The 21,608-nt window shown below is 55.0% G+C and overlaps 1 protein-coding gene across 15 annotated transcripts in view; it reads left to right on the forward strand.

The window, feature by feature from the left end:
- Positions 1–21,608, forward strand: part of MYO18A (myosin XVIIIA) — an 83,370-nt gene that overhangs the window by 24,564 nt on the left and 37,198 nt on the right. For 5 of the 15 annotated variants that reach the window (XM_029929279.1, XM_029929270.1, XM_029929274.1 and 2 more), the window contains exons 2-15: positions 13,003–13,038; positions 14,779–14,866; positions 15,056–15,162; positions 15,272–15,448; positions 15,798–16,011; positions 16,221–16,363; positions 16,960–17,060; positions 17,903–17,966; positions 18,183–18,327; positions 18,630–18,650; positions 19,905–19,916; positions 20,512–20,688; positions 20,913–21,003; positions 21,279–21,471. In XM_029929279.1, coding sequence (XP_029785139.1) covers positions 13,003–13,038; positions 14,779–14,866; positions 15,056–15,162; positions 15,272–15,448; positions 15,798–16,011; positions 16,221–16,363; positions 16,960–17,060; positions 17,903–17,966; positions 18,183–18,327; positions 18,630–18,650; positions 19,905–19,916; positions 20,512–20,688; positions 20,913–21,003; positions 21,279–21,471 — 1,569 coding nt within the window. Of the gene's footprint in view, positions 1–11,635; positions 11,712–13,002; positions 13,039–13,086; positions 13,147–14,778; positions 14,867–15,055; positions 15,163–15,271; positions 15,449–15,797; positions 16,012–16,220; positions 16,364–16,959; positions 17,061–17,902; positions 17,967–18,182; positions 18,328–18,629; positions 18,651–19,904; positions 19,917–20,511; positions 20,689–20,912; positions 21,004–21,278; positions 21,472–21,608 lie in introns of those variants that run through there. The other 10 variants (XM_029929281.1, XM_029929283.1, XM_029929276.1 and 7 more) reach the window with 7 other exon arrangements.

Consider the following 21,608-nt stretch of genomic DNA (forward strand, 5'->3'; position numbering starts at 1 on the left):
TTAACTGTCATTACTCTTACTACTGTTCTTTCCTCCCCATGCCCTCATCCTCCCCCTGGTCCTTAGATAAGTAGGTGCTAGAGTGGACTGGGAGGGAGAGCTGCTCTCTGCTCCTCAGAGTGGGAAAGGAGACAGAGGAGGATGCCATACCTCTTTCTTCTCCAAACGTGCAAGTTCCCTGGGTCATAGACAGCAGGATCTCCTCTTTCTCTTCCCACTGTCCTTGGGGGCTCCCAGTGTGGGGAGATCTGCATGGACACTTGGGCCTCGATGTGTTTTCCCAGGCTGGGTATTACATGCCTGTGGGGAGCCTGAGAGGGGGGTGGTGGGAAGATTCGCCTGGTGTGCCCCCTCTCCTCCCTGTGAGGGGCATGGAGGATGGTAAGTTAAGGGCTGATGGCCTTCGTGGGTCCATGCAGAGGGTAAAACGCAACTGGTCCAGCCCCCTGTGTGTTGGAAGCCTTCCCAGGCTGAGCAGAGATGGGTCCCTCCGCACATTTCTTGGATTTCTCCTCTTTGAGAACAAATGCTTTCAGCTATTATCTCCTGTGCTTTTTCTTTTTTATTGGCTATTTAGCCATCTTTACAATAGAAATAAACAGTAAGTAACAAACACATAACAAAATAAATACCAAATGTCTCCATTGTGTCTAATTTACAAGATTCTGATGATCCCTGTTTGCATACCATTTAGGTTCTAGTTTCTTTGATTGATATTATTTTAGGTGGAGTTTTCCCTGTGGACACATTGGTCATATATTTGTCAGTTTAAGTGGCAACATAATGGCACATTGTACCAAAGTACCATGGTTGAGCTAACCCTTCCCTAACTCGAGGCATTTGAGGTGTTGCCAGGTGGGAGCTAGTACATAGAGGGCTTCTTTAAAAGTCTCTGCAAGGTTTTGTGGAGTTTTTTTTTTTCTCTTCCTTTCTTTAAATCAGCTCATTGACAGGGTGCCTGGGTGGCTCAGTTGGTTAAGCGTCTGGCTTCAGCTCAGGTCATAATGTCACAGTTCTTGGGTTTGAGCCCTGCATCAGGCTCTGTGCTGACAGCTCAGAGACTGGAGCCTGCTTTTGATTCTGTGTTTCCCTCTCTCTGACCCTCCCCTGCTCATATCTGTCTCTCTCAGTCTCTCAAAAAAAAAAAATATATATATATATAAATGTTAAATCAGCTCATTGCTTATACCTTCCTTAAGATGGGATGGCCAAGGCCAGAGGAAGATGCATTTTATGGCTATTGTCACTTGCCAAAGATCTACTAAGCAGTTTCAGGGTGCCCCTGCCCTCCCCTTCCACCCCACGGCATTGAGGACATACGATCAATTTATCGTTGCTCAGTTTAGAGATTCTGCATCCCTTGTTTTCCTCTCATCCCTGGGAATCAGGATTGGCCAGTGCTATTCTCCGTAGTTTACAGTTGAGGGAAGAGACCAGATGGGAATAAGAAGTTTGCCAAAGAAACCCCAACTGCGACACTGCCGTGCAGCCAACATTTATTTGTTAAGCGCCCACAGTATGATGGGTAAAATAGAGTCCTGCCTGTGAGCAAACCACAGTCCCGGGAACGTTATAGACACACAAACAGCTCACATCCTACTTGCGAATCCCAGGGCCGCCACTTACTAGCTTTGGGGCCTTCAGCGAGGTACTTACCCTCTCGATTTCCTTATCTAGAAAGTGGGTTGTTGAGAGGATTAAATAAGGAGACCGTGGGAAGCGACTGCAACTGTGCCTGGCTCACAGCAAGTATTCCGTGAGCATTGGTCTCGCCTCCCTTCCCTCAAGAGAAGAAGCTAGAAGTGCCAGCGAGAGTGGTCAGGGCAGTGGTCAGAGCCTCAGAGGCACAGGATCGTGGCCGGGGTCTCCCTTTGCAAGTCTAGAAACTCTGGGCACACAGGGCACTATGAATGCCTCCCTGTCGATCGATGCTCTAGCTTGATCCAGACCTCCTGAACACTGACCCTGACACAGTCGTTAACCAGGACGACTCAGCCCCTTGGAGCCCAAACCAGGGGGAAAAGTGGGCCTCTTGGGGCAGCATGGGCTTTGCACTCAGAGCGACTTCGGTTCAAATCCCAGCTCTACCACTTAATAGCATTGTGGCTTCATCTCATTCTGAGTCTCCTTCCTCATCAGGAAAATGAGAATAACAATAATTCCTATGTCATGAGGCTGTTGTAAGATTTATATTTAAAAATACATTTGGGTGGCTGAGTGGCTCAGTCGGTTAAGTGTCTGACTCTTGGTTTTGGCTCGGGTCATGAGCTCATGGTTCATGGGTTCAAGCCCCACATCGAGCTCTATGCTGACAGCGTGGAACCTGCTTGGTATTCTCTCTTTCCCTCTCGCTCTGCTCTTCCTGTGTGCTCTCTCCCTCTCTCTCTCAAAATAAAATAAATACACTTTAAAATAAAATAAATAAACAAATAAAAATAATATGTGTTAAAGGGGCGCCTGGGTGGCTCACTCGGTTGACCATCCAACTTTTGGGTCAGGTCATGATCTCATGGTTGGTGGGTTCAGGCCCCGTGTTGGCCTTTCTGCTGATAGGCAGACCCTGCTTAGAATCCTCTGTCTCCCTCTCTTTCCCTGTGCCTCCCACACTTGCGCTCTCTCTCAAAAATAAATAAACATTTTTTTAATGCATTAAATGCTTTTACAGTACCCATTTTGTTAGGATAGGGGTTCCGTATTTGGTAATTAGTGACATTGTCAGAAACAGCTGAAGTCCCTCGACGGAGCAGGTCAGGGTTTGTTCCCAGCCCTGGCAGCGACCATTGTGGAGTCATTGCCTTTGTCTTTGGGGCTGAGTTCTTTACGTATTCTGTATTGGCTAAAGACAGCTTATTTCGGATTCGAAGCAAATCTTTAAAATCTTTAAAATCCAGTGATAAGGAAGAGAGGGGAGATGTTCAGGCGGCGCCTCACAAAACCCACGGAGAGGACCTCCTCTGGGGAGAACCCCCTCTTTGCGCCCAGAGTGATATTCCTAAGGAGGAGCTGGTGCAGAGGAGCAGAGCCAGGTGTGAATGGCCTGGTGTCCTCACAGCCATTCACAGGGGTGCAGGGACCCCTCCCAGCACACACAGGAAAACTTGAGCAAGAGAGCAAAGAACAAATGAGTTAAATAATTAAGCAAACTTAGAGTCTAGCATATGAACTGGATAGTAAAAGAAACAAGTCAACAAAGCAAGTTAATAAAAATAATTAATTGTGGGGCATCCCACTCTTCATGGTGCTCAGGTCATGATCTCACAGTTTGTGGGACGGAGACTTGCTTCCGGCTCTGTGCTGACAGTGAGGAGCCTCCTTGGGATTCTCCCTCTCCCTCTCTCTCTGCCCCTCCCTCCCCTGCTCACATTCTCCCTCTCTCTGTCTCTGTCTCTCTCTCAAAATAAAGAAACTTAAAATAAAAATAATAGAGAAAATAAATAAAAATCATTTACTGAAAACAAAAAATTCTCCAATTTTTCATGTTAATTCATGATAAGCAGTAATAAGACTGAACCAGTTCTTAAACTCCACTGAACTGAACAGATTCTTTGGACAAAGCGTCTCTCTGGGCTGAGGCAGATTCTGCCTGTTGATTTCCAAGAGGACCAGTCCTGATTTCTCACCCATGGATGAAGTGGCTTGACAATTCTCCAGGGCCCCTTCCTCCACACAGGTGAGGGCGTGTTGCAGGTAGAGAGCCAAGTCGCTGCAGTCCTGGGGAAGCTTTGTTAATGCCTTCACAGGCCTGTAAGGGTTCCCTGAGTTAAGGGGCTTGAGTGTCTCTCTTTACCCAGACTCCTAGGGTGCAGACCTGGAAAGGACATTAGCCATTATCTAGACTGGTCTATCCCCTAATGCTACAGAGAGCCCCAAAGAGGTAGAGGTGGCTGGTTCAAGGACACAGCTCCCAAGGGCGGGAAGTTCTATGTTCTATAAGCCACCTTGCCGGCTCTTTCCCCCGAAGTCTTACTCCCTACTCCTCCTCTGATCTTTTGAGCTTTGTAATCTTTCCCCCCTCCATTTCCTCTCCTCTGTCCCCTGTTGTCCATAGTGTTTGTCCTGGCAGGTCGTGGCCTTTAGGAAGAGTCCGATTTCCTGAGAGACCCAGCCCACACTGCCCGTGTCTTCTCTGACCCAGGGCGCAGGCTACCTTCGGCGCCATGGCCTTTTCATCAAGGTTCGCCTTCTGGGAGCAAAAGGAAAGTTGGGTCTCAAAACCCTTATGCTTTTCCTATGTGCTTGGCATGGTGTGTGCAGGCAGGAGTCTGGCTCGTGGGCAAGGGAGCTTTGGGAGCAAGAGATGGACTGGGGCATGAGTGTGTGTCTGGGGACTGGGGAGAATCAGTCTGCTCTCTAGATGGGCTTCTGCGCTGAGTCATGCTCCTTCTCTGAGCTCCACCTCTGGTAAGCTGAGCTGCCTTTTTGTCCCACTGGTGCCCCTCCAAGTTAACCCCTCCATACCCTTCCCATCTGACCCCCTCCCCTGCTGCTCTGACTCACCCCTGGGAACATGGGCTGCTGTGGGGGGCCACTGGGGATGGTTTTGGCTCAGAGGCTTCTGGAACTGGGTCTTCCATGTCTGGGGACTGTGGTGGGTAGAAGGGAAGAAGCCAAGAGTTGAGAGTCAGGCCTGTTGGCTGCCTAGGTTCCAGAGGGTGATTCAGGCTGCCGACCTGGGCGTGCCTTTGTGCTGTGTGCAGTCCCCAGCTGGGCAATGACCTATAACAGACAGAGCCCTTGGTAGGGAGGGGTGGGGGGGGTGCAGAGGGTGGCGGTGAGTCAGCCTCAGGCTAAATCCAGAGCTGAGCTCAGAGCTGGGACTAGTGTCCCATACCTTTCGGGGGCGGCCAGTGTTTCCCCCAGTGCCTCACCACTTGGGCAGGACACTTGGGGTCCTAAGATCACATCACTGGAGGGAGGACAGCATTGGAGCCGGTGAAGGACTTGGAGTGGACTTGGAATCTGGGCCATCCCTGAGCCCAAGCTAATAGCACTGTGTGCAGTAATGAGCTTGTCTGTGTGGTTTGTGGACACTTGCTGTTCCTCTAACCTGTGTGCCCAGGAGCTAATGCATGGTGTGATCCTTGGGGGTGGGGTGTGGTGTGAGTGATAGGCATCGGTGGGGGGCAGCAGGTGCAGACCTAGTCTCTTCCACTCCTCCTCATTCCCTCTCCACCGGCCCCTCCCTTCCCCTTATCTGCTCCAGTCCCAATTTCTAAAGTAGGAGAGCCCACTCTGATGAATAATTGCTATTTTCCCTCTGATGGTAGCAGTGTGAACTAACTTTGAAGCTTCAGCCCATTGAAAATAGCTCAGTAGACAAGATGCAGCTTTAAAACTTCAGCGCCATCTCTCTGGTCAGTGCCCTAGGCTTTGCTAATTAGAGCTTAAAAGTAGCCAAGGACCCTGGTTACAAATGAGTCCCCCTAGGGGGATAATTACGATGATTCTGGATGTGTTTCTAAGGATCTTTTCCATTAGGAATCGAGGACTCCTTCCATCCTCTTACCCCACTGTGGCCAGAAGGAAAGGCATGTTGAAGACCAGTAGGTCCTCTCACAGACCTGCCTTTTTCCCATAGTCCTAAGTAACTGGGAAAAGAAGAGAAATGGAGTCCACGAGGGAGCGTCTGAGCTTTTGGAGGGAAGGACACTAATGAGCAGTGGGGAGAGGGCTCGTTCAGATGGAGGCCTGGCCCCCTAGGTCTGTTCTGAGCCCGTCTCAGAACTGAAGGAACCATCAGAGCATCCATGTTGCCTGTTCTTTTTCCAGATACATTATGGCGGCTGCCTTTTCCCCAACTCTGCTTCCGCCCTCTGACTGAGGCCAGCTAGCTCTGGGGCTGAGCACACCCCCCTGGCCAAAGACAGAGCTCAGGCATCTGTCTATTCTCCAGACTCTGCTCCTAACCTTAGGGTTCCCTCCCTCAGCTGCATGGTTAGCTGTTTTGTGGGTATGTAGTTGGCAAAATATCTGGCCTCCTGAGTCCCTGCCTCTGCTCCATTTCCCACGCCCAGCCAAAGCTCAGCTGTGTGGCTGGGAAGGCATTCAGGCTCTGGGCTGGGGGCAGTCACAGGGATCTAGAAGCAAGTTGGAGCCAGCCTGGTAGGGGCCGCCCATTCTACCAACGTTGGCCCAGTAGGGCCTCCACACTGGGGTTATTCCCTCCTTAGTCACTAGGTCAGGAGCCTCTTATTCAGACTGCTGCTCGTCTGCGCTGGGAATGACTCTTGCAGTTGAGCATGAGTTGAGTTAGCTGGACCTTTCTGTCTACCCTGTAAGCAAGGCTGATGGCACTCTTCAGACAGCCCAAGTGGGCCATGTGACTGGTGACGAAGGGCAAGGTACTTGATCCCATGGAGACCATTCATTCTTGAAGTTGTCACTGAACAGTTTTGACTCCAACACAGGGTATCCGTTGCTCATGTCCCTCACCTCGGTACTCCCGAAGGCACAGGACCTCTGCCTGCTCAGGAGAGAGGGCCCCTTGGGGGTTTTCCTCCTGTGCTTTTAATGCTGTTTCCTGCCCTGACCTGCCAGTGACTTCTTTGTCTGCTCCCTCAGGTTAAAGAGGAGGACAAAACTCTGCTGAAGCCTGGCCCTCCTGGCAAGGAGGAAGGGGCTGTAAGTGTTCCTCTGAGCCCCCCACCCCCACCCTGTGTGTGTGCCGGGATGGTTGTCCCTGCTGGCCCTACCTCATCCGTGAGGCGGTTCCATGGAGCAGGAGGCATGACAGGTGCCCCTTCATCTCTGGGGTGGCCAAAGGGAATGCCACCAAGGAGGCAGAAAGTGCAGCATGTGTCATGCCAACCTCAGGGGTGAAGGAGATGGGAACACTGAGGCACTTTGGAAACGTCCCCTCTCTTTAGTTCCTTATCTTTAGTTCTGGCTTTTGGAACCCTCCGGGGCTGAGAGGCCTAGGCAGGCAAACTCTTAGATGGGGGAGAACCAGAGGAGAGCTCAGCTGTTGGGACTCTTCGTCCTGCTCTGTGTGACACAAGACCGGCACAGGGAGGGATTTCACTGCAGCTGTTCTGTCTCTTCCCAAGTCCCCGTCAGCTGCTTGGTGCGGGTGACCCGGAGGCAGGTTCCAGCTGCCCGGTGCCCCCAGCTTCTCCCCCAGGTCACTCTACCTCGAGATAGAGACCTTGAGTAAAGCTGGACTCTTTTCAGGCAAGGCAGGGGACACAGTTCCAGAATAGCCGGGTTTAGAGATGTGTAGTTAGGAGAGGGCTGCTGTTGGCACAGGGCGCAGGAGTGCGGGGGCAGGGGGCAGAGCTGGGTCACAAAGCAGTCCATGCTTCAGTATCCCAGATGGTGCCTGTCCCAGCTCTCCTACTTTCTTGGTTGGAGGTTCGATTAGCCAGACACGGTGGCTTCCACCTGATGTGTAATGAATCCTGCCAGGTTAGCCAGTGATTTCAAAGGGGTGTGTTCAAGATATGTTGGGAAAGGGCCCCAGAGTATCCAGGTACTCCAGAAAATTACACATGAAGCGCTTAGAAGACTTCCTGGCACACAGTAAACACTGTGTGTTAGCAATTACCATCATCGTTGTCACCATCTTCAGCTGGGGGGATGGGAGGAGAGCCAGAGGAGGGAGGGGAAGGGAGCAGGAGCTGGCAGCCCAGGCCACTAGCCAGCTCCTCAGTGCCCTGGCATGCCATGGAGCACTCTTGGTCCAAGAGGTTGAGGCCCTCCTCTCCCAACCCCTGCATCAGGGCCACCCTGCAGCTGCAGCCCGGACTGAGGCTGCTTGGCTCGGCTGACTTCAGGACATGGAGCAGCCTCTCCAGGTGGCAGCCAGAGGTCCGCCAGCTCTGAGCATCTTACTACATCCAAGCAGAGATGGCAGCCAGACTTGTAGAGGCCAGGGCCCAGGTACACCCTGGAACCAAGGTCATTGTTTTGGGGAACGGGGACTCAGATGGAGCCCATTAGTGGCAGGGCATTGCAAGGAGCCCCCGGATGATGTTGCTCCCCCAGACCATGTAGCTGGCTTTCCCAGTGGCTGTCCCTTGGGACCACAGATAGTTCCCACCAGTGCTGAGGGAAGGGTGGGCACATCAGGCAAAGTGTGCCAGCACACTCCAGCTGGGTGCTCAGAGACTGGGAGGCTGGCTGAGCAGGGCCCCAGCTCCAGGCCAGAGTGGATCTGTGGTCACTTTAGTGCTTAACCCTTTGTGGGCCCCAGTTGTCTCCTCTTCATCCTGTTATTCCATACACATACTCCAGGAGCTGGGAGGCCTCCAGCCCTTGGGAAGGTTGTAGGAGGAAAGCTTAGAGACTGACAGAAAGCAGGCTGAGGGGGAAGTTTCCCCAGCCAGCACTGGATTGAGAGTGGGGGTGAGGGGTATGCAGTGGCCCCAAACCAGGGGAGCAGGAGGGAGAAAGCTTGGCATGTCCGGGGGCTAGGAGTTGTCCCCTGCCCCCTGTTTCTGTAGGGATTGGTAGGTTCTGGGTCTGACTGCCCAGAAAGCACAGTGATAGAAGGCCCAGGGACCACAAAGGCAGGAAGCCCCAGAGTGAGGCCCAGGACTGATGGTAGGAATTGGTTGTTTGGCCTCCCTGTGCTCCATGCCTGCTGTTGTTTTGGCTGCAAGAGAGTGGGCTCCCCTGGACTGGGGCTTGGTTGCTGCCCTGACATCGGCTAGTAATTCTGGGACACATCATGGGCCTCTGGGCACTGTGTGCTGGCATCTCGCAGGTATGTGCTAAGGCTGGGGGACAGACAGCAGGTGACAGCAGTACCTGCTTCTGCTTTACTTGAGAGAGAAGCCAAACTTTTAGATGCAGTTGCCCTATCTGGAAGATCGGATGAAGGCTTCCGGGTGTAGCCTCTCAGAGCCATGTGTTGTTACATGGATGAATAGAAGGTCTGTTCCAGGGCTAGGTGTGAGGTCACACCTCTCACTTCCTCTGCATGGGGTGGGCCAGGACACAAGAGCCCATGCTAATGTCTTCCTGTATTTGTGTGACTGCAGCTAGAGGGCAGCTCAAAGGACAGCAGTGGTCCATCTAAGAGTCCTCAGCCTCCCACCAGTCCTGTACCATCAGAGACTTCCCAGGGAGCCAAGAGCCCTGCACCCACACTCACCATGAATGGCCTGGGGGCAGCCTCAGCAGAAGGCCCAAGTGAGGAGGCCCAGGGCCTATCCCGAAAGAGAGTGGCAAACGCGGTTAGGAAGGTGGTGAGCAAGGTGCTGCCTGGCGAGGAGCCTGGGAGCACCAAGGAGTCTTCAAGCAGAGGGCTCAGATCCCCTGAGCACCCGGCTCGAGGCAAGAGGGGAGAAAAGGCCCCTGGTCCCAAGCCACCACCTCCTCCCCCTCCCCCTCCACCACCTAAGCCTGAAGCAAAGAAGGAGGCGGCCAAGGATGAGCTCTCTGTGGGTCTCCGGAGCCTGATGTCTCGGGGCAGGGCAAAGGACCACAAGCCCCGAAGCAGGCAGTCTCCTGGGAAGGGGGAGAAGCCCTCCATCCAGGAGCCAGGTTCCTCGGCCAAACCTGGAGTCCCAGGGAAGCAGTGCTCCCCGGCCCCACCGGAAGAGCTGGCAGACCCGGGCTCCGCTGGCCCGAAGGCGAACCTGACTGGATTGCTGCAGTCCGAGTCACCAGCCCCTGATGCAAAGCAGGAGGTACTGGAGTGTGTCACTAACCTCCCATGCCCCTCACCACCCTCGTGTGAAGGCCAGGCACCCTTGCAGCCAGCTTCTGCAGGCCTCCTCAACACGCCCGCATGACTGAGAAGCTGGGTTCGGCCTTGTGCCCGTGGTGGGGGTGCATGGCTTTTCCTTAACCTTGTACCAGAGTCCGTGGCGGCCTCTGTCCTGGGCCTGGCCCTGCGAACGAGCTTGCTCCTCATGTTCCTGCGTAGGACTGGGGCCTGGTCCCAGGCTTCGTGGTATTGGCCGGATGCTCCACATTCCCAAGCAAGGTTCGGAGCCGTAGCAGATCAGTGCTAGGGTAGAAAGAGAATTTCTGAAGTCGGGTGACCTATGTTCACATCCCCGGCCACTTACCCTCTGGGGGATCTCAGCACGGTGCCATCTCCGACCCTTCATCTGCCAAGTGGGGATGGGACAGGTCTGATTCCTCCTCTGAAGTCCTTGGGGCCTGAAGTATTTTTGCAAGTTCGTAATTTTTGTATTTTAGAATGTCATATGTAACGAGCAGCAACCTGTAACCAAATGTGAATATTTTCATGGCAAAATCTGTGTCCATTCACATGGCAGGGGGATAGTATACAAACAGGTTTTGCTACCAAAATAGTTAAGACAAAAGTCTTTTGTTTGGGGTGGGTGAGGGGTTGTGGAGGGGGCATTTGGATTTTGGAATTGCAAACAAGGGATGATAATCCCAGCTTTGAAGGGTGGCTGTGAAGATCAGGAATGGTACAGTGCTCCTTGGAGCCCAGTCCCTGGCAGGATAGGTGCTCCATAAATGGCAGCATGGCTAGTGACACTAATAACAGTAGTTTTTATGTCACCATTGCCACCACTACCTTCTTCAGGCCTGGCCAGCAGTCCCCTCTGACAGCAGGATTCTTCAGGGAGCCTTATGCCTGGGTGGCAAATGGGCATAATGGGCCCCCTTTGGATCTGAGGCCCTGAGTGTTCACAAAATGCCTTCTGAGTGGGACGGGAGGCTGAGAGGCAGAGGGAGGACCTCGGAAGGTGATGCCTATGTGGCTGGTCCTTTGGCCAGGGACAGTTCTCTTCAAACTTCCCCTTCTGAGGCCTCATGAGGTGTGGAGGGAGGAATGAAATGTCACCACTGCTTCCACCTGTTGCAAGCTCCTCTAGCTGGAAGGGAGGGGAAATGGGGGGTCAAGCACAGCCTAGAGGCCCTCCCTGCCTATGATCTCCTGGAACTCCTAAGGTCCTGGAACCTGCCGGGTCCCCTGCTCCATTCTTCCTGGGTTTTGCAGAACTTGGAGAATAGGAGGCTGCAGGCGCCCCAGCCCTGCCGGCTTGCTCTGAAGCAGGGAAGTCACGTCCTGGCACACAGGAGTTGGCAGGGATGTTTTGGCTTCACAGGCAGGCTGTGAGGTGTGCTGTCAGCCCCTGAATAGAACCTATAAGTAGCCACAGAGCGTCGTGCCTGTCCTGCAGCCTGGCTACCCTCCCTCCAGCTTCTTGTCACCTCTCACTAAGGTGGAGTTGGGGGCTGAGATGTGCCCTGAGCTGAAGTTCAGGCACCTGTGACCTGGGCTTGGGGCAGGGGCCAGAGGGTATGTGGGAGAACAGGGCCTCCTGGTGCTGAAGTGGTTAGGACTGTGAGAAGAAATAACCCCAGAATTTTCTCTCCCCCCCTCCTCTTTCATTGGATAATTTAAAAACTCAAGTTGGGGACTGCCTGGGTAGCTCAACTGATTAAGCATTGGATTCTTGATTTCAGCTCATGTCATGATCTCCCAGTTCATGGGTGTGAGCCCCATGTTGGGCTCTGAGCTGACAGTGCTGAGCTTGCTTGGGATCCTTTAAAAAAAAAAAAAGATAGCTCAAGTTGGTGCCTGCCTTGCCTCCCTGACCCTACCCCACCCCCCACGGGGTCCAAGTGGCTTCCTAGGCTAGAAGCTTGGCATGCTGTGCCCCCACTCCTCCCCAGACTAGGACTAACAGTGGTTTAACCTCTAGGCAGGAGCTGCCCCTGAGGTCCGGCTGACCCCCGCAGAGGAGGCCCACCAGCGCCTCGAGAGGATCTTCACAACTCCTGTAATGCCACCTCTCGTGTATGGTTCCCAGGCCCTGGCACTCCTCTTTCCCGAGGCTGGTAGCCAGACTGTGGGTGCCAGGAGGGATGGGGGAGAGCACCCGAATATGGGAGGATGGCTCCATGGTGGTCTGGGGGCCCTTGTGTGGGCTTCTCATCTTAAGAAATAAGAGAAGGGCTCTGCAGAGGGCCTGAGCACAGTGAGGCCTGGTCCTCCAGGGGACCCAAGACCCTCTGCCTGGGGGAGGAGGCTCCTTTCGGCTGAGGATCCAGCCCCCATCTCTAGCCCTATTCTCTTAGGACATGTCTTGGTGCCAGGGTCTGGCGGACAGTGAGGCAGGGAGCTGACTCTCCCCTTTTTTGATGCATTGGCTTTTCAGACCTGGGTGGGGCCTGTTAACACCTTGTTTATTCCATATAGACAAGGTTCAAGGCCTGGCTAGGTCCCCTTCCTCTGCAGAAAGGTCTTTAAGTAATTAGACAGAGGGCCACCTGAGTGGCTCAGTCAGTTTAGCATCCGACTTTGGCTCAGGTCATAATCTCATGGTTCATGAATTCAAGCTCTGTGTTGGGCTCTGTGCTGACAACTCAGAGTCTGGAGCCTGCTTCGGATTCTGTATCTCCCTCTTTCTGCCCCTCCCCCTGCTCGATTCTATCTCTTTCTCTCAGCCAGTCAATCAATCAATCAGTCAATCAAGTAATCAGAAAAAGAGAGGCCAAATCTGGCCACAAGATTTACTCACAGTCCCTTAGTTCTTGGGCAGATGACAGATGGAATGGTAACTTTGCTTGTGCTGTACCCATCTGGGAACGGCACAGGGGGGTTTGAGGAAGGGGTCCCAGGCTTGGGGTTGCTGGTGGTCTTGTTCCATGAGACTTGCTCTATGGTCTTGTTCTGTGTAGGGGTGACAGCTCTGATGTGTTTGGAGGCCAGCAACACCTCTGTTCTGGGGTCTGCCAGCTACAGGGGAGCTAGGTGGGCCAGTACCCTGGAGAAAAGGCCAGAGCCACCCAAGGGGCCCTAGTGGCTGGGTATGGTGGGAGCGTCTGCTCTGAGAAGTCTGCTGATAACAAGAGTCTCTTCCCCACGCTGGGCCCCGCCTTCCTGGTCCAGCCTCTCCTTGACTGGACAGTTCACCTGCCCAGGCCAGCTTCCCATCCTGGCACTGAGCTCCTCCAGCCTCCACCCTGCAGCTTGGGCGGCCGGAGAGTGCTTGCTGAAGGGATCATGCCAGTAGCCGACTCATCTTCACCCCTCTTTTTCTCTCTTTCTTCTTTGCTTGCTGCTGGCAGCTGGAGCCTGAGGCCGCCTCTCCTGCCCACAGCCAGGTAGGGTGCTCCTGCCCCCTGCAGGAGCCCTCCGCTTCCTCCAGGGACCACCTTCCACCCCTGGCCTGCACCTGGGCTGGTGTCTGTGCTTGGGCCTCCTGCTGGAGTGTAAGGCCTCCTTCTGCTTCAGGCTCCAACCCCTGTATCTGGAGGGGGATCACTGAGGGAGGCAGTGCTGGAAGGTTGACATGGGGTTGTTCTGTGTCAGGCCCTTGGGAGGTGTCTAGTCTGAGTGCCATCATTTGACTTTGACCTTGCAGCACATGGGTTTTAACCACTGGCATCCAAGGGCCTGGCAAGAGTTTTGGTCTCTAGGTGTTTCGATCCTGCTTACTCTGAGTAGAGAAAGCAGAAAGGCGGAGCCCCTCCCACCTCCCACCCTCCTTCCCAAGCCAGAAGATGTGGCATTCTTTGGCTCCACCTGCTGGCCAGTATGGGAGCCTCTCTTTGAATTAGCTCAGAAGGATTAGTTATAGGCCAGGACCCTTGGATATCCCCCTTCTTCATCAGGTTCCAAGCATGTAACCCATAGAATGTGTCCAGTCGAGACGAATGTTTCACCTGTATCATGTGATTTGGAAAAAAGAAAACATTGATTTTTTTATAAAGTTACATAAAATATAAAGAACTAGCCCCCCCCCCCCTTTTTTAATGTCTTCATTTAACAATTTAAAATGCTGCCAACCCCATAGTGGTTCTCCTGTTGGAAGGATGATTTCCCTGGTCGTGATTCCCAGAGCCTGGGGGCCACTTGTAGTCTAGCCTTCTCTCTCCAACGGGGAAAGGCAGTCAGCAAGGAAGAGTTATCTGAAGTCAGAATCCATCCTGGGAGTAGAACCCAGATCTCTTTTTCTTTCAGCTTCAAGAAATATGACAAAGAAAATATTTATTGTTTTCTTATCCTTTCTGACCCCTCACCCGGGGGGGCAGTATCACAGAGCGGTGTCTGTACCTCAGCCCCAGGTCTTGTGAGGGTGGGGGGCTCTCCGAGCCTGATGATGGCTCATACCTGCTCCATTGCCCACCCGTGTGGTTTCCTGTGTCTGACAGAACACTGCCACCCTCCATGCCCCCCTCACGTGTCTGGCCATTGCTAATTTATGGCCTTAGCCTGTGGAGGAGGAATGGAAAGGCTGCCGTGGGCACCTGAGCACTGCCCCTTGCCCAGAAGAGTGTCCTCTGGAGGGAAGGCCAGGCCAAGACTAGGATTCAGGACCCAGATACCATTTTGCAGTACCAAGCCCACAGTAGACACTTCTCCTCGGGTCTTGAGGAAGCGCCCTTTCCCAGCTGGAGGCAGAAGCTGGGCATGAGAGGCCACAGCAGCAGTGGGCGTTGGCCCAGGGGGAGGGGTGTGGGCTCAGCACAACCCTACAGGCTTCACAGGGAGGTAGGGAAGAGGGCGGCTGAAGAGAAAACCTGGTGGTTTGCTTTCCTATGGTCTGTTCTCCTCAGGACTCGACTTATGAGTGCCCCCGTCCTTCCAGACCCTCAAGGCTGGCATGGTCCCTAACTCTGTGTCCTTGTCCTCAGGGCTCCTCAGGACCATCAGCATCCCTTGGCTTCCCCACTTTCTTCCTCTGACACCTCCAATGTCCCCTGTTCTGTGTCTGCCACCCAACTGTCCCCCTTACCAGGTGGCTCCTCTGGAAGCACTTCCCCTTACATGTCTCCTCTCTTGTGTCCTGACTCTTTTCCAGAGCGAGGTCTGACTGTTTATTACCCCCCTCCCTTTGATAGGTGAAGACAGAGGAGCAGATTGCAGCCGAGGAGGCCTGGTATGAGACAGAGAAGGTGTGGCTGGTCCATAAGGATGGCTTCTCTCTGGGTGAGTCTGGGGTGGCCCACGGCCTCTCAGGTTGCAGGGCTGGGTGTGCTTTTTAGGTCTGGTGAGGCCTGGGTAGTGAGTGAGGAGAGGCTAGTGATATAGTAGGGAAGAAGCAGGACCACAAAGGACCTGAAGAGGGTGGTGAAGGCTTGCCAGGCCTCTGGCTGACTATCTGTCCCCGCTCTGTAGGCAGTCAGCTCAAATCTGAGGAGCTCAGCTTGCCGGAAGGCAAGGTGCGCGTGAAGCTAGACCACGACGGCGCCATCTTGGATGTGGACGAGGACGATGTGGAGAAGGTTTGCAGGCGGAGGGCGCGGGAAGTGGGCTGGGCAGGGCAGGCCTATCCACTGGTAGTGCAGACAGGTTCTGCTTCTTCAGTGCCTGCCTGCTTGTCCTATCACACAGGCTAATGCTCCCTCCTGCGACCGTCTAGAAGATTTGGCCTCGCTGGTGTACCTCAATGAATCCAGTGTCCTGCACACGCTGCGCCAGCGCTATGGTGCTAGCCTGCTGCACACGTACGCCGGCCCCAGCCTGCTTGTCCTCAGCCCCCGGGGGGCCCCTGCCGTGTACTCTGAGAAGGTGTGGCACCCACAAGGCGACCAGGCTGCCCATGGACCCACCCACACACTACCTACCCCATCTCCCCTGGCTTTGTCCCTTCCCTTTGGCATCCCCCTGGGCTCTTGTCCACTGTCACCGTTGAAAGTGGAGTCATTTCAAGGGGTGAGGACATGAAGCCCTCCCCCTAACCTCTTACAGAGGCCGGGAGTGGGCTAGTAGCTGCCTTTCTATGCAAGGCCTTAGCCTGGGAATCCCTCAACAGCCCCCTTACCATGAAAGGCCCAGAAAGATATGGACCTTGGGGGGTGAGGACTGTCCTAGTGGGACCAGCTAAGAACCTCCCCCTATCCTCCCCCCCCCACCCAAGGTGATGCACATGTTCAAGGGGTGTCGGCGGGAGGACATGGCACCCCACATCTATGCCGTGGCCCAGACCGCATACAGGGCAATGCTGATGAGCCGCCAGGACCAGTCTATCGTCCTCCTGGGCAGCAGCGGTAGTGGCAAGACCACCAGCTGCCAGCATCTGGTGCAGTACCTGGCCACCGTCGCAGGCACCAGTGGGAACAAGGTGTTTTCTGGTGAGACAGGCCACCTGGAGACACGGAGAAGGGGTGGGGATGGAAGCGCCTCATAGGCATCAGCTTTTTTCTCCCTGGTTTCTCTGTGCCCTCAAAACCCCTCTGTCCCCGGGCAGTCAGGCCTGAGTAAGTCTGAGCCTTTGGGCACTGGGGCAGTGGGCTGGGCCTTTGGAGGCTTTCCTGATGGCTGTTGGGCCTATGTCCTGCAGTGGAGAAGTGGCAGGCTCTGTACAGCCTCTTGGAAGCCTTCGGGAACAGCCCCACCATCATGAACGGCAACGCCACTCGCTTCTCCCAGATCCTCTCCCTGGACTTTGACCAAGCTGGCCAGGTGGCCTCAGCCTCCATCCAGGTGAGGGGACTCTCAGGGTGGTTAAGAGACTGGCTGCCTTGTTTCAGGCTCTCTCCTGCGCCTCATTTTGCTGGGATTCTACCCCGGCAGAATGGACCTGGTTCCAGCCGGGATGGTTTGCTCCGCCCTGAGCTTTCACCATTCTGCGCCCATGTCTTCTGCCCCCATTCCTCTTGCCCCGGGTGGGTCATGGCTCACTTCCTGCCCAACCCTGGGGTTAGCTGTACCCTACTTCTGGGGCCCTGGCGCTGCGTTCAGAGGCTTCTCTCAGGCTCATTTCTCCCAAGTAAAACTTGCTTGTCAGTAAGTTCCAGCCGAGGCAGACCCCTTCTCATGCTAAATGAAGTATCTCTCCACAAAGTGCCCAGCTCCCTGAGAAGCCTGTGCCTGGGGCCTGGGGCCCTCCGAGAGCTGGGCCTATCTCCTTCCCCCTGGCCTTGGTTTCTGCCCCACATTTGACCCTGAGGTGATCTGGCCTTTGGTTGAGAGGAACTGCATCTGCTTGCTCCCATGGGCCTTGCTCTTTATGGTGTGGGGTGGGAGAAGCTCGGCCTTGAAACACCCTCCTTGCCCACACCCTCCATGCTGTGCCATAGACGATGCTTCTGGAGAAGCTGCGTGTGGCTCGACGCCCAGCCAGTGAGGCCACATTCAATGTCTTCTACTACCTGCTGGCCTGTGGGGATGGCACCCTCAGGTGAGATGGGACAAAGGCAACAGGGCAGGGTGCTCTGCATTCTAGCTCCTTGGTGGCTCCTGGGCCTTGTCACTTGATTGCATCCCATACTGTATGCTTTATAATGTTAGGCTCTGAGCTCACTGGGGATGGTGAGATGAATGAGCCATGGGCGATACCCCACAGGAATTCCTGAGTCCCGGGCAGAGTCCCGACTATGTGGGGGGGAGGGGACACTTGATGCTCCCGTGTTCCCGGGGTCAGGCCACGACCGCTGACACATCCAGGTCTGCAGAGGAAAGCACGCCAAGATGCAGGTGGTCAGGGCCTTGCCTGTAGTCACACAGCTAGTGCGGGGCTGAGCTGTTATTTGAGCTCATATTGGAGCCCAAAGCCTGGGCCTTTTCCTGTGCCCTCCAAGCTGCTCCCCATGTTTGCTCGTCTACCAGGCTCTTCCCTTTAGACCTTCAGACGTGCTGTCTTTGTTCTTTGACAAAAAGGATACATGATAAGGCTGAGCAAGCAACCCCAGAACATTATCCTCTTTAACCCTTCTTGTACCTGAGAACCTGGTCTCTGTCCTGGCTGGACTTGCACTTCAGGCGGATTCCTTGCTCTCTTTCAGGGGTCCGTCTGGACACTCTCACCAGAGCACCTCTGATGGGCTGTCCTAGGGAGGCCAGTGCTCTGACCAGGCATCCAGGCCAATTAGGGAAGGTGGCGGCAGCTGGCCTGACAGCAGGGCCTGATGGGCAGACCGGACTGAGAGTCTGGAAGCTGGATCTGTCTGTCTCCACCCTGGTAGGGAGATGACCTTGGCATGGGGACCAATCACTGTGCTGATGCCTCATTTGTGCCCCTAGGACAGAGCTCCACTTGAACCACTTGGCAGAGAACAATGTGTTTGGGATTGTGCCACTGGCCAAGGTGAGGGGCCTACGGGGACTGGGTTGGCAGTCCCGGGCCTTGGGAGAAGGGAAAGCCTCAAGTGGCCTGGAAAACCCCGTGGGAGTAGCAGGAGCCTGGCCTCAGCCAGGCGGCTCTCCCCAGGCTTGCCCTACACGAGGGTCCAGAAGCGTGGGGTATGCGGGGAGGGATGGCTCCTCCGAGGTGCCATGCCAATGTGCCCGTCTGTCCCTGCAGCCTGAGGAGAAGCAGAAGGCGGCTCAGCAGTTCAGTAAGCTGCAGACAGCCATGAAGGTGCTGGGCATCTCTCCAGATGAACAGAAAGCCTGCTGGCTCATCCTGGCTGCCATCTACCACCTGGGGGCTGCAGGCGCCACCAAAGGTAACCTGCAATGGGTCCCCACAGCCTGGCTCCTTGCCCGGGAGAGCTGTGGAGACCCTGCCACTTGTGGCTTATCCTCACCCAGCAGACATGTCTGCTATCACCCTCTGTTGCGTGTGCAGGAGGCTCTGACACCCAGAGAAGGATCTCTGCCCCTGGACTTGGATGGCAGTAATGCAGAGCACTGTGAAGGGTTGGGGGGTGGGGGGAGGGTGGGATCCAGAGGCTGAGAGGAAAGAGAAGGGCCCTAACTCCCAGCAGTCCCCTTGGAATAACTCTCCTTCTTGTTCCCTTCCTGACAGAGGCCCCCGAGGAGCAAGCGGGTAACTGACCTTGACCCCTCCCTGGGGTGTAGGGGCCACCTTGTCCTGTCTTGGTGCTTGCCCTGGGCTCTCTCTGGGGGCTGGGATTGACAACGGAGGGGACTGGCCTGGGAGAAGCCCCAGGTTGAGGGGGGAGAAGGTGCCTGCTGGTTGTGAGGCTTCTCAGGATCCCAGGCATAGCTGCTTCTACTTGTTTTGCCTCCATATCCTGGGACCTCTCCAGCCTCCCTCCAAGGGACTTAGATGGGGTAGGGTGAGCTCGCTTCTTGGGGCTTTCCCAGGCCAGTTTTCCCTGAGTCTTCCCTTTTCTTCACTGGTTTGGTAGAAGGCGTCTCTTCCTCTTGCATGTCCAGATGGGGGCCACTAGGGGGCAGCAGGCACTGTGGTAATGAGAGGGCTGTGGTTTCCGCACTTGGCTTTGAGGGCTTGAGAAAGAATGGCTAGAGCTTTGTCTGGCTTCCGGAAGTGCCCTGCTGCCTCCTTCTGAGATTACCTTGATGGCTGGCACTCTGAGCACCTCTTTGCCCCTTTCTCCCCTTTCTCAGAGGGATGCTGCCTCGAACACCGGCTTGGGCCTTGGCTTCATGTTCCTCTGGGATGTGAAGAGCCCCAGGCTCTGGGGAGGGAGGGGGGGGTGTATGGAGGACCAGGCATTTAGATGTTAGGTTCGTTATGATCCCAGCAGGTGGCATCCCTGCCAAAGAGGAAGCAGGCTCTTAGTTAAAGAAGTTGTCTCCAGACTGTGTAGGTGGGCAGACGGGTAGGCGTGTGGCTGTGTCTCTCGGAAGTTCTTTCGCACTGAGGCGGTGACAAGCCCAGGTGTCCTATAACCCTGTGCTCGGCACTGGCTGCAAGCCGAGAGCCCTGGGTGTGTCAGCACATGGACCTTGCCGAGCAGGGTCTGTTACCTCCTCAGAGGTCCCAGTATTTCCCAGAGGATGTGTGTATGTATGTGCGCACGTGTGTGTGTGTGTGTGTGTGTGTGTGTGTGTGTGTGTGTGTGTGTGTAGTATCTGTAGGTCTCTATGACAGTACAATTACATCCACGAACACACTCCTTTCAGATGGTGTGCATGCAAATGTGTATATTTTTGTGTTTCTGAGTCTGAACGAGGTTGTGTTTTCTTGCCTGCTCATTCTCACAACCCCCCGCCCCCACGGCCCCTTCCTGGGGGCCTGACGGGCTCAGTTGATGACTGTTTGCTAACACGCTGTTTTTCTTTGCATGCTGCATGCTGGTCCTTTGCCTTACAGAAGCTGCTGAAGGTAAAACCTCGTTTCTTGTTAGCTTTCCCTAATTGCTGTGATTAGACACATGTTGGCTGAGGCCCGTCTGTCTGCGTGGGCTGTTCCCTTTCCCTGGCAGCTCTTTCCACTTCCCCACTGGTGGGCATGGGTGGGTGTTTGTGGTCTCCCCTGGCAGATGCCTCGAGGTAAGGGCCAGGCACTGGTATTCCCCCATGATGTGTCCCCCACAGGCACAAGTGATTCTTGTGCTCATTATAGGTGGCTAGCTCATCCTCTGTCTGACGCACCCCAAGCTGGTACCCCTGAGGCCAAGCCCTCTAAAAAATGATAGTTAAACCTGCGTTGGCGCCCTCTGGTGGCAGTGGTGTGGAGTTACCTCCTCTTTCAGGACCTGCTCCTTCTCACTATGGGCAGGGGACACTGGAAGTGCTTGCGGGCAGCTGCTGTCTCATCCTGTTTTTCCCAAAGCCCTTCTGGTGTCACCAGGGCTAGTTTTTCTCCAGAAGATGTTCAGTCCCCAGTTCTTGGCTATAGGAGTCAAAGGGCACAGTGGTCGTCAAGTGGACTAAGGAGAAAGACTCAAGATGGACATATCCTTTTTTCTACCCTGCAGCCGGGCGAAAGCAGTTTGCCCGCCACGAGTGGGCCCAGAAGGCCGCGTACCTGTTGGGCTGCAGCCTGGAGGAGCTCTCCTCAGCCATCTTCAAGCACCAACACAAGGGTGGCACCCTGCAGCGTTCCACCTCCTTCCGCCAGGGCCCTGAGGAGAGCAGCCTGGGAGATGGCACAGGTACCCGGAGCCCCCTGGGTGGTGGATGTGATTGCAAGGCCTCATCCCGGGCTCATTGCTGTCTTCTCTGGCATGGGGAGACTGATGGGGTGAATAGAGGCTTGCATCAGAGGGAGAGGCCCAGCTCCAGGGCCCCATGTTGACTTGACCCTTCGTGGATAGAGAGCATACCCTGAGGGGATGCCAAGGGGGCAGGAGGTAGAGCTAATGCTTTTGCCCCGCAGGCCCCAAACTGAGTGCACTGGAGTGCTTAGAGGGCATGGCATCTGGCCTCTACAGTGAGCTCTTCACCCTTCTCGTCTCCCTGGTGAACAGGTGAGTGCCAGGCAAGGCCCACGAGCTGACCAGCTTCCTGCCTTGACAAAAGTGGGAGTCCATTGATGCCTCTGTGCTGGTGTGATTGCAGAGGCAGAGCCATTCTCCGCCACCGGGGGGAGGTACATCCTCCCCACCAGGGTCCTGGGCACCTGGGCAGGGGTGGAGAGCTGGCTTGGGGCAGAACAGGGCTGCCTAGGCACCACGGGCAGACCAGTTGGGTATTCTTGGTGGTACTGCCCCAACCAGCTCTGACCCAGGCTTTCCCTGTGAAGGGCTCTCAAGTCCAGCCAGCACTCACTCTGCTCCATGATGATTGTGGACACTCCGGGCTTCCAGAACCCTGAGCAGGGTGGGTCGGCCCGTGGAGCTTCCTTTGAGGAGCTATGCCACAACTACACCCAGGACCGGCTGCAGAGACTCTTCCACGAGCGCACCTTTGTGCAGGAGTTAGAAAGATACAAGGAGGTAGCACTTGACCTTGCCTCTGCCTGCCCCCGCCCCACCTCACCCTGGCCCCCAGCCTCACTTCCCTGGCACCCTCAGGGAAGGCATCTGTGGAGAGAGAAGACACCACCTTCCCCACTGTGGCTCCCTTTTCTCGC

Source organism: Suricata suricatta, chromosome 17, assembly GCF_006229205.1.
Source record: "Suricata suricatta isolate VVHF042 chromosome 17, meerkat_22Aug2017_6uvM2_HiC, whole genome shotgun sequence".
Lineage (NCBI taxonomy): Eukaryota > Metazoa > Chordata > Mammalia > Carnivora > Herpestidae > Suricata > Suricata suricatta.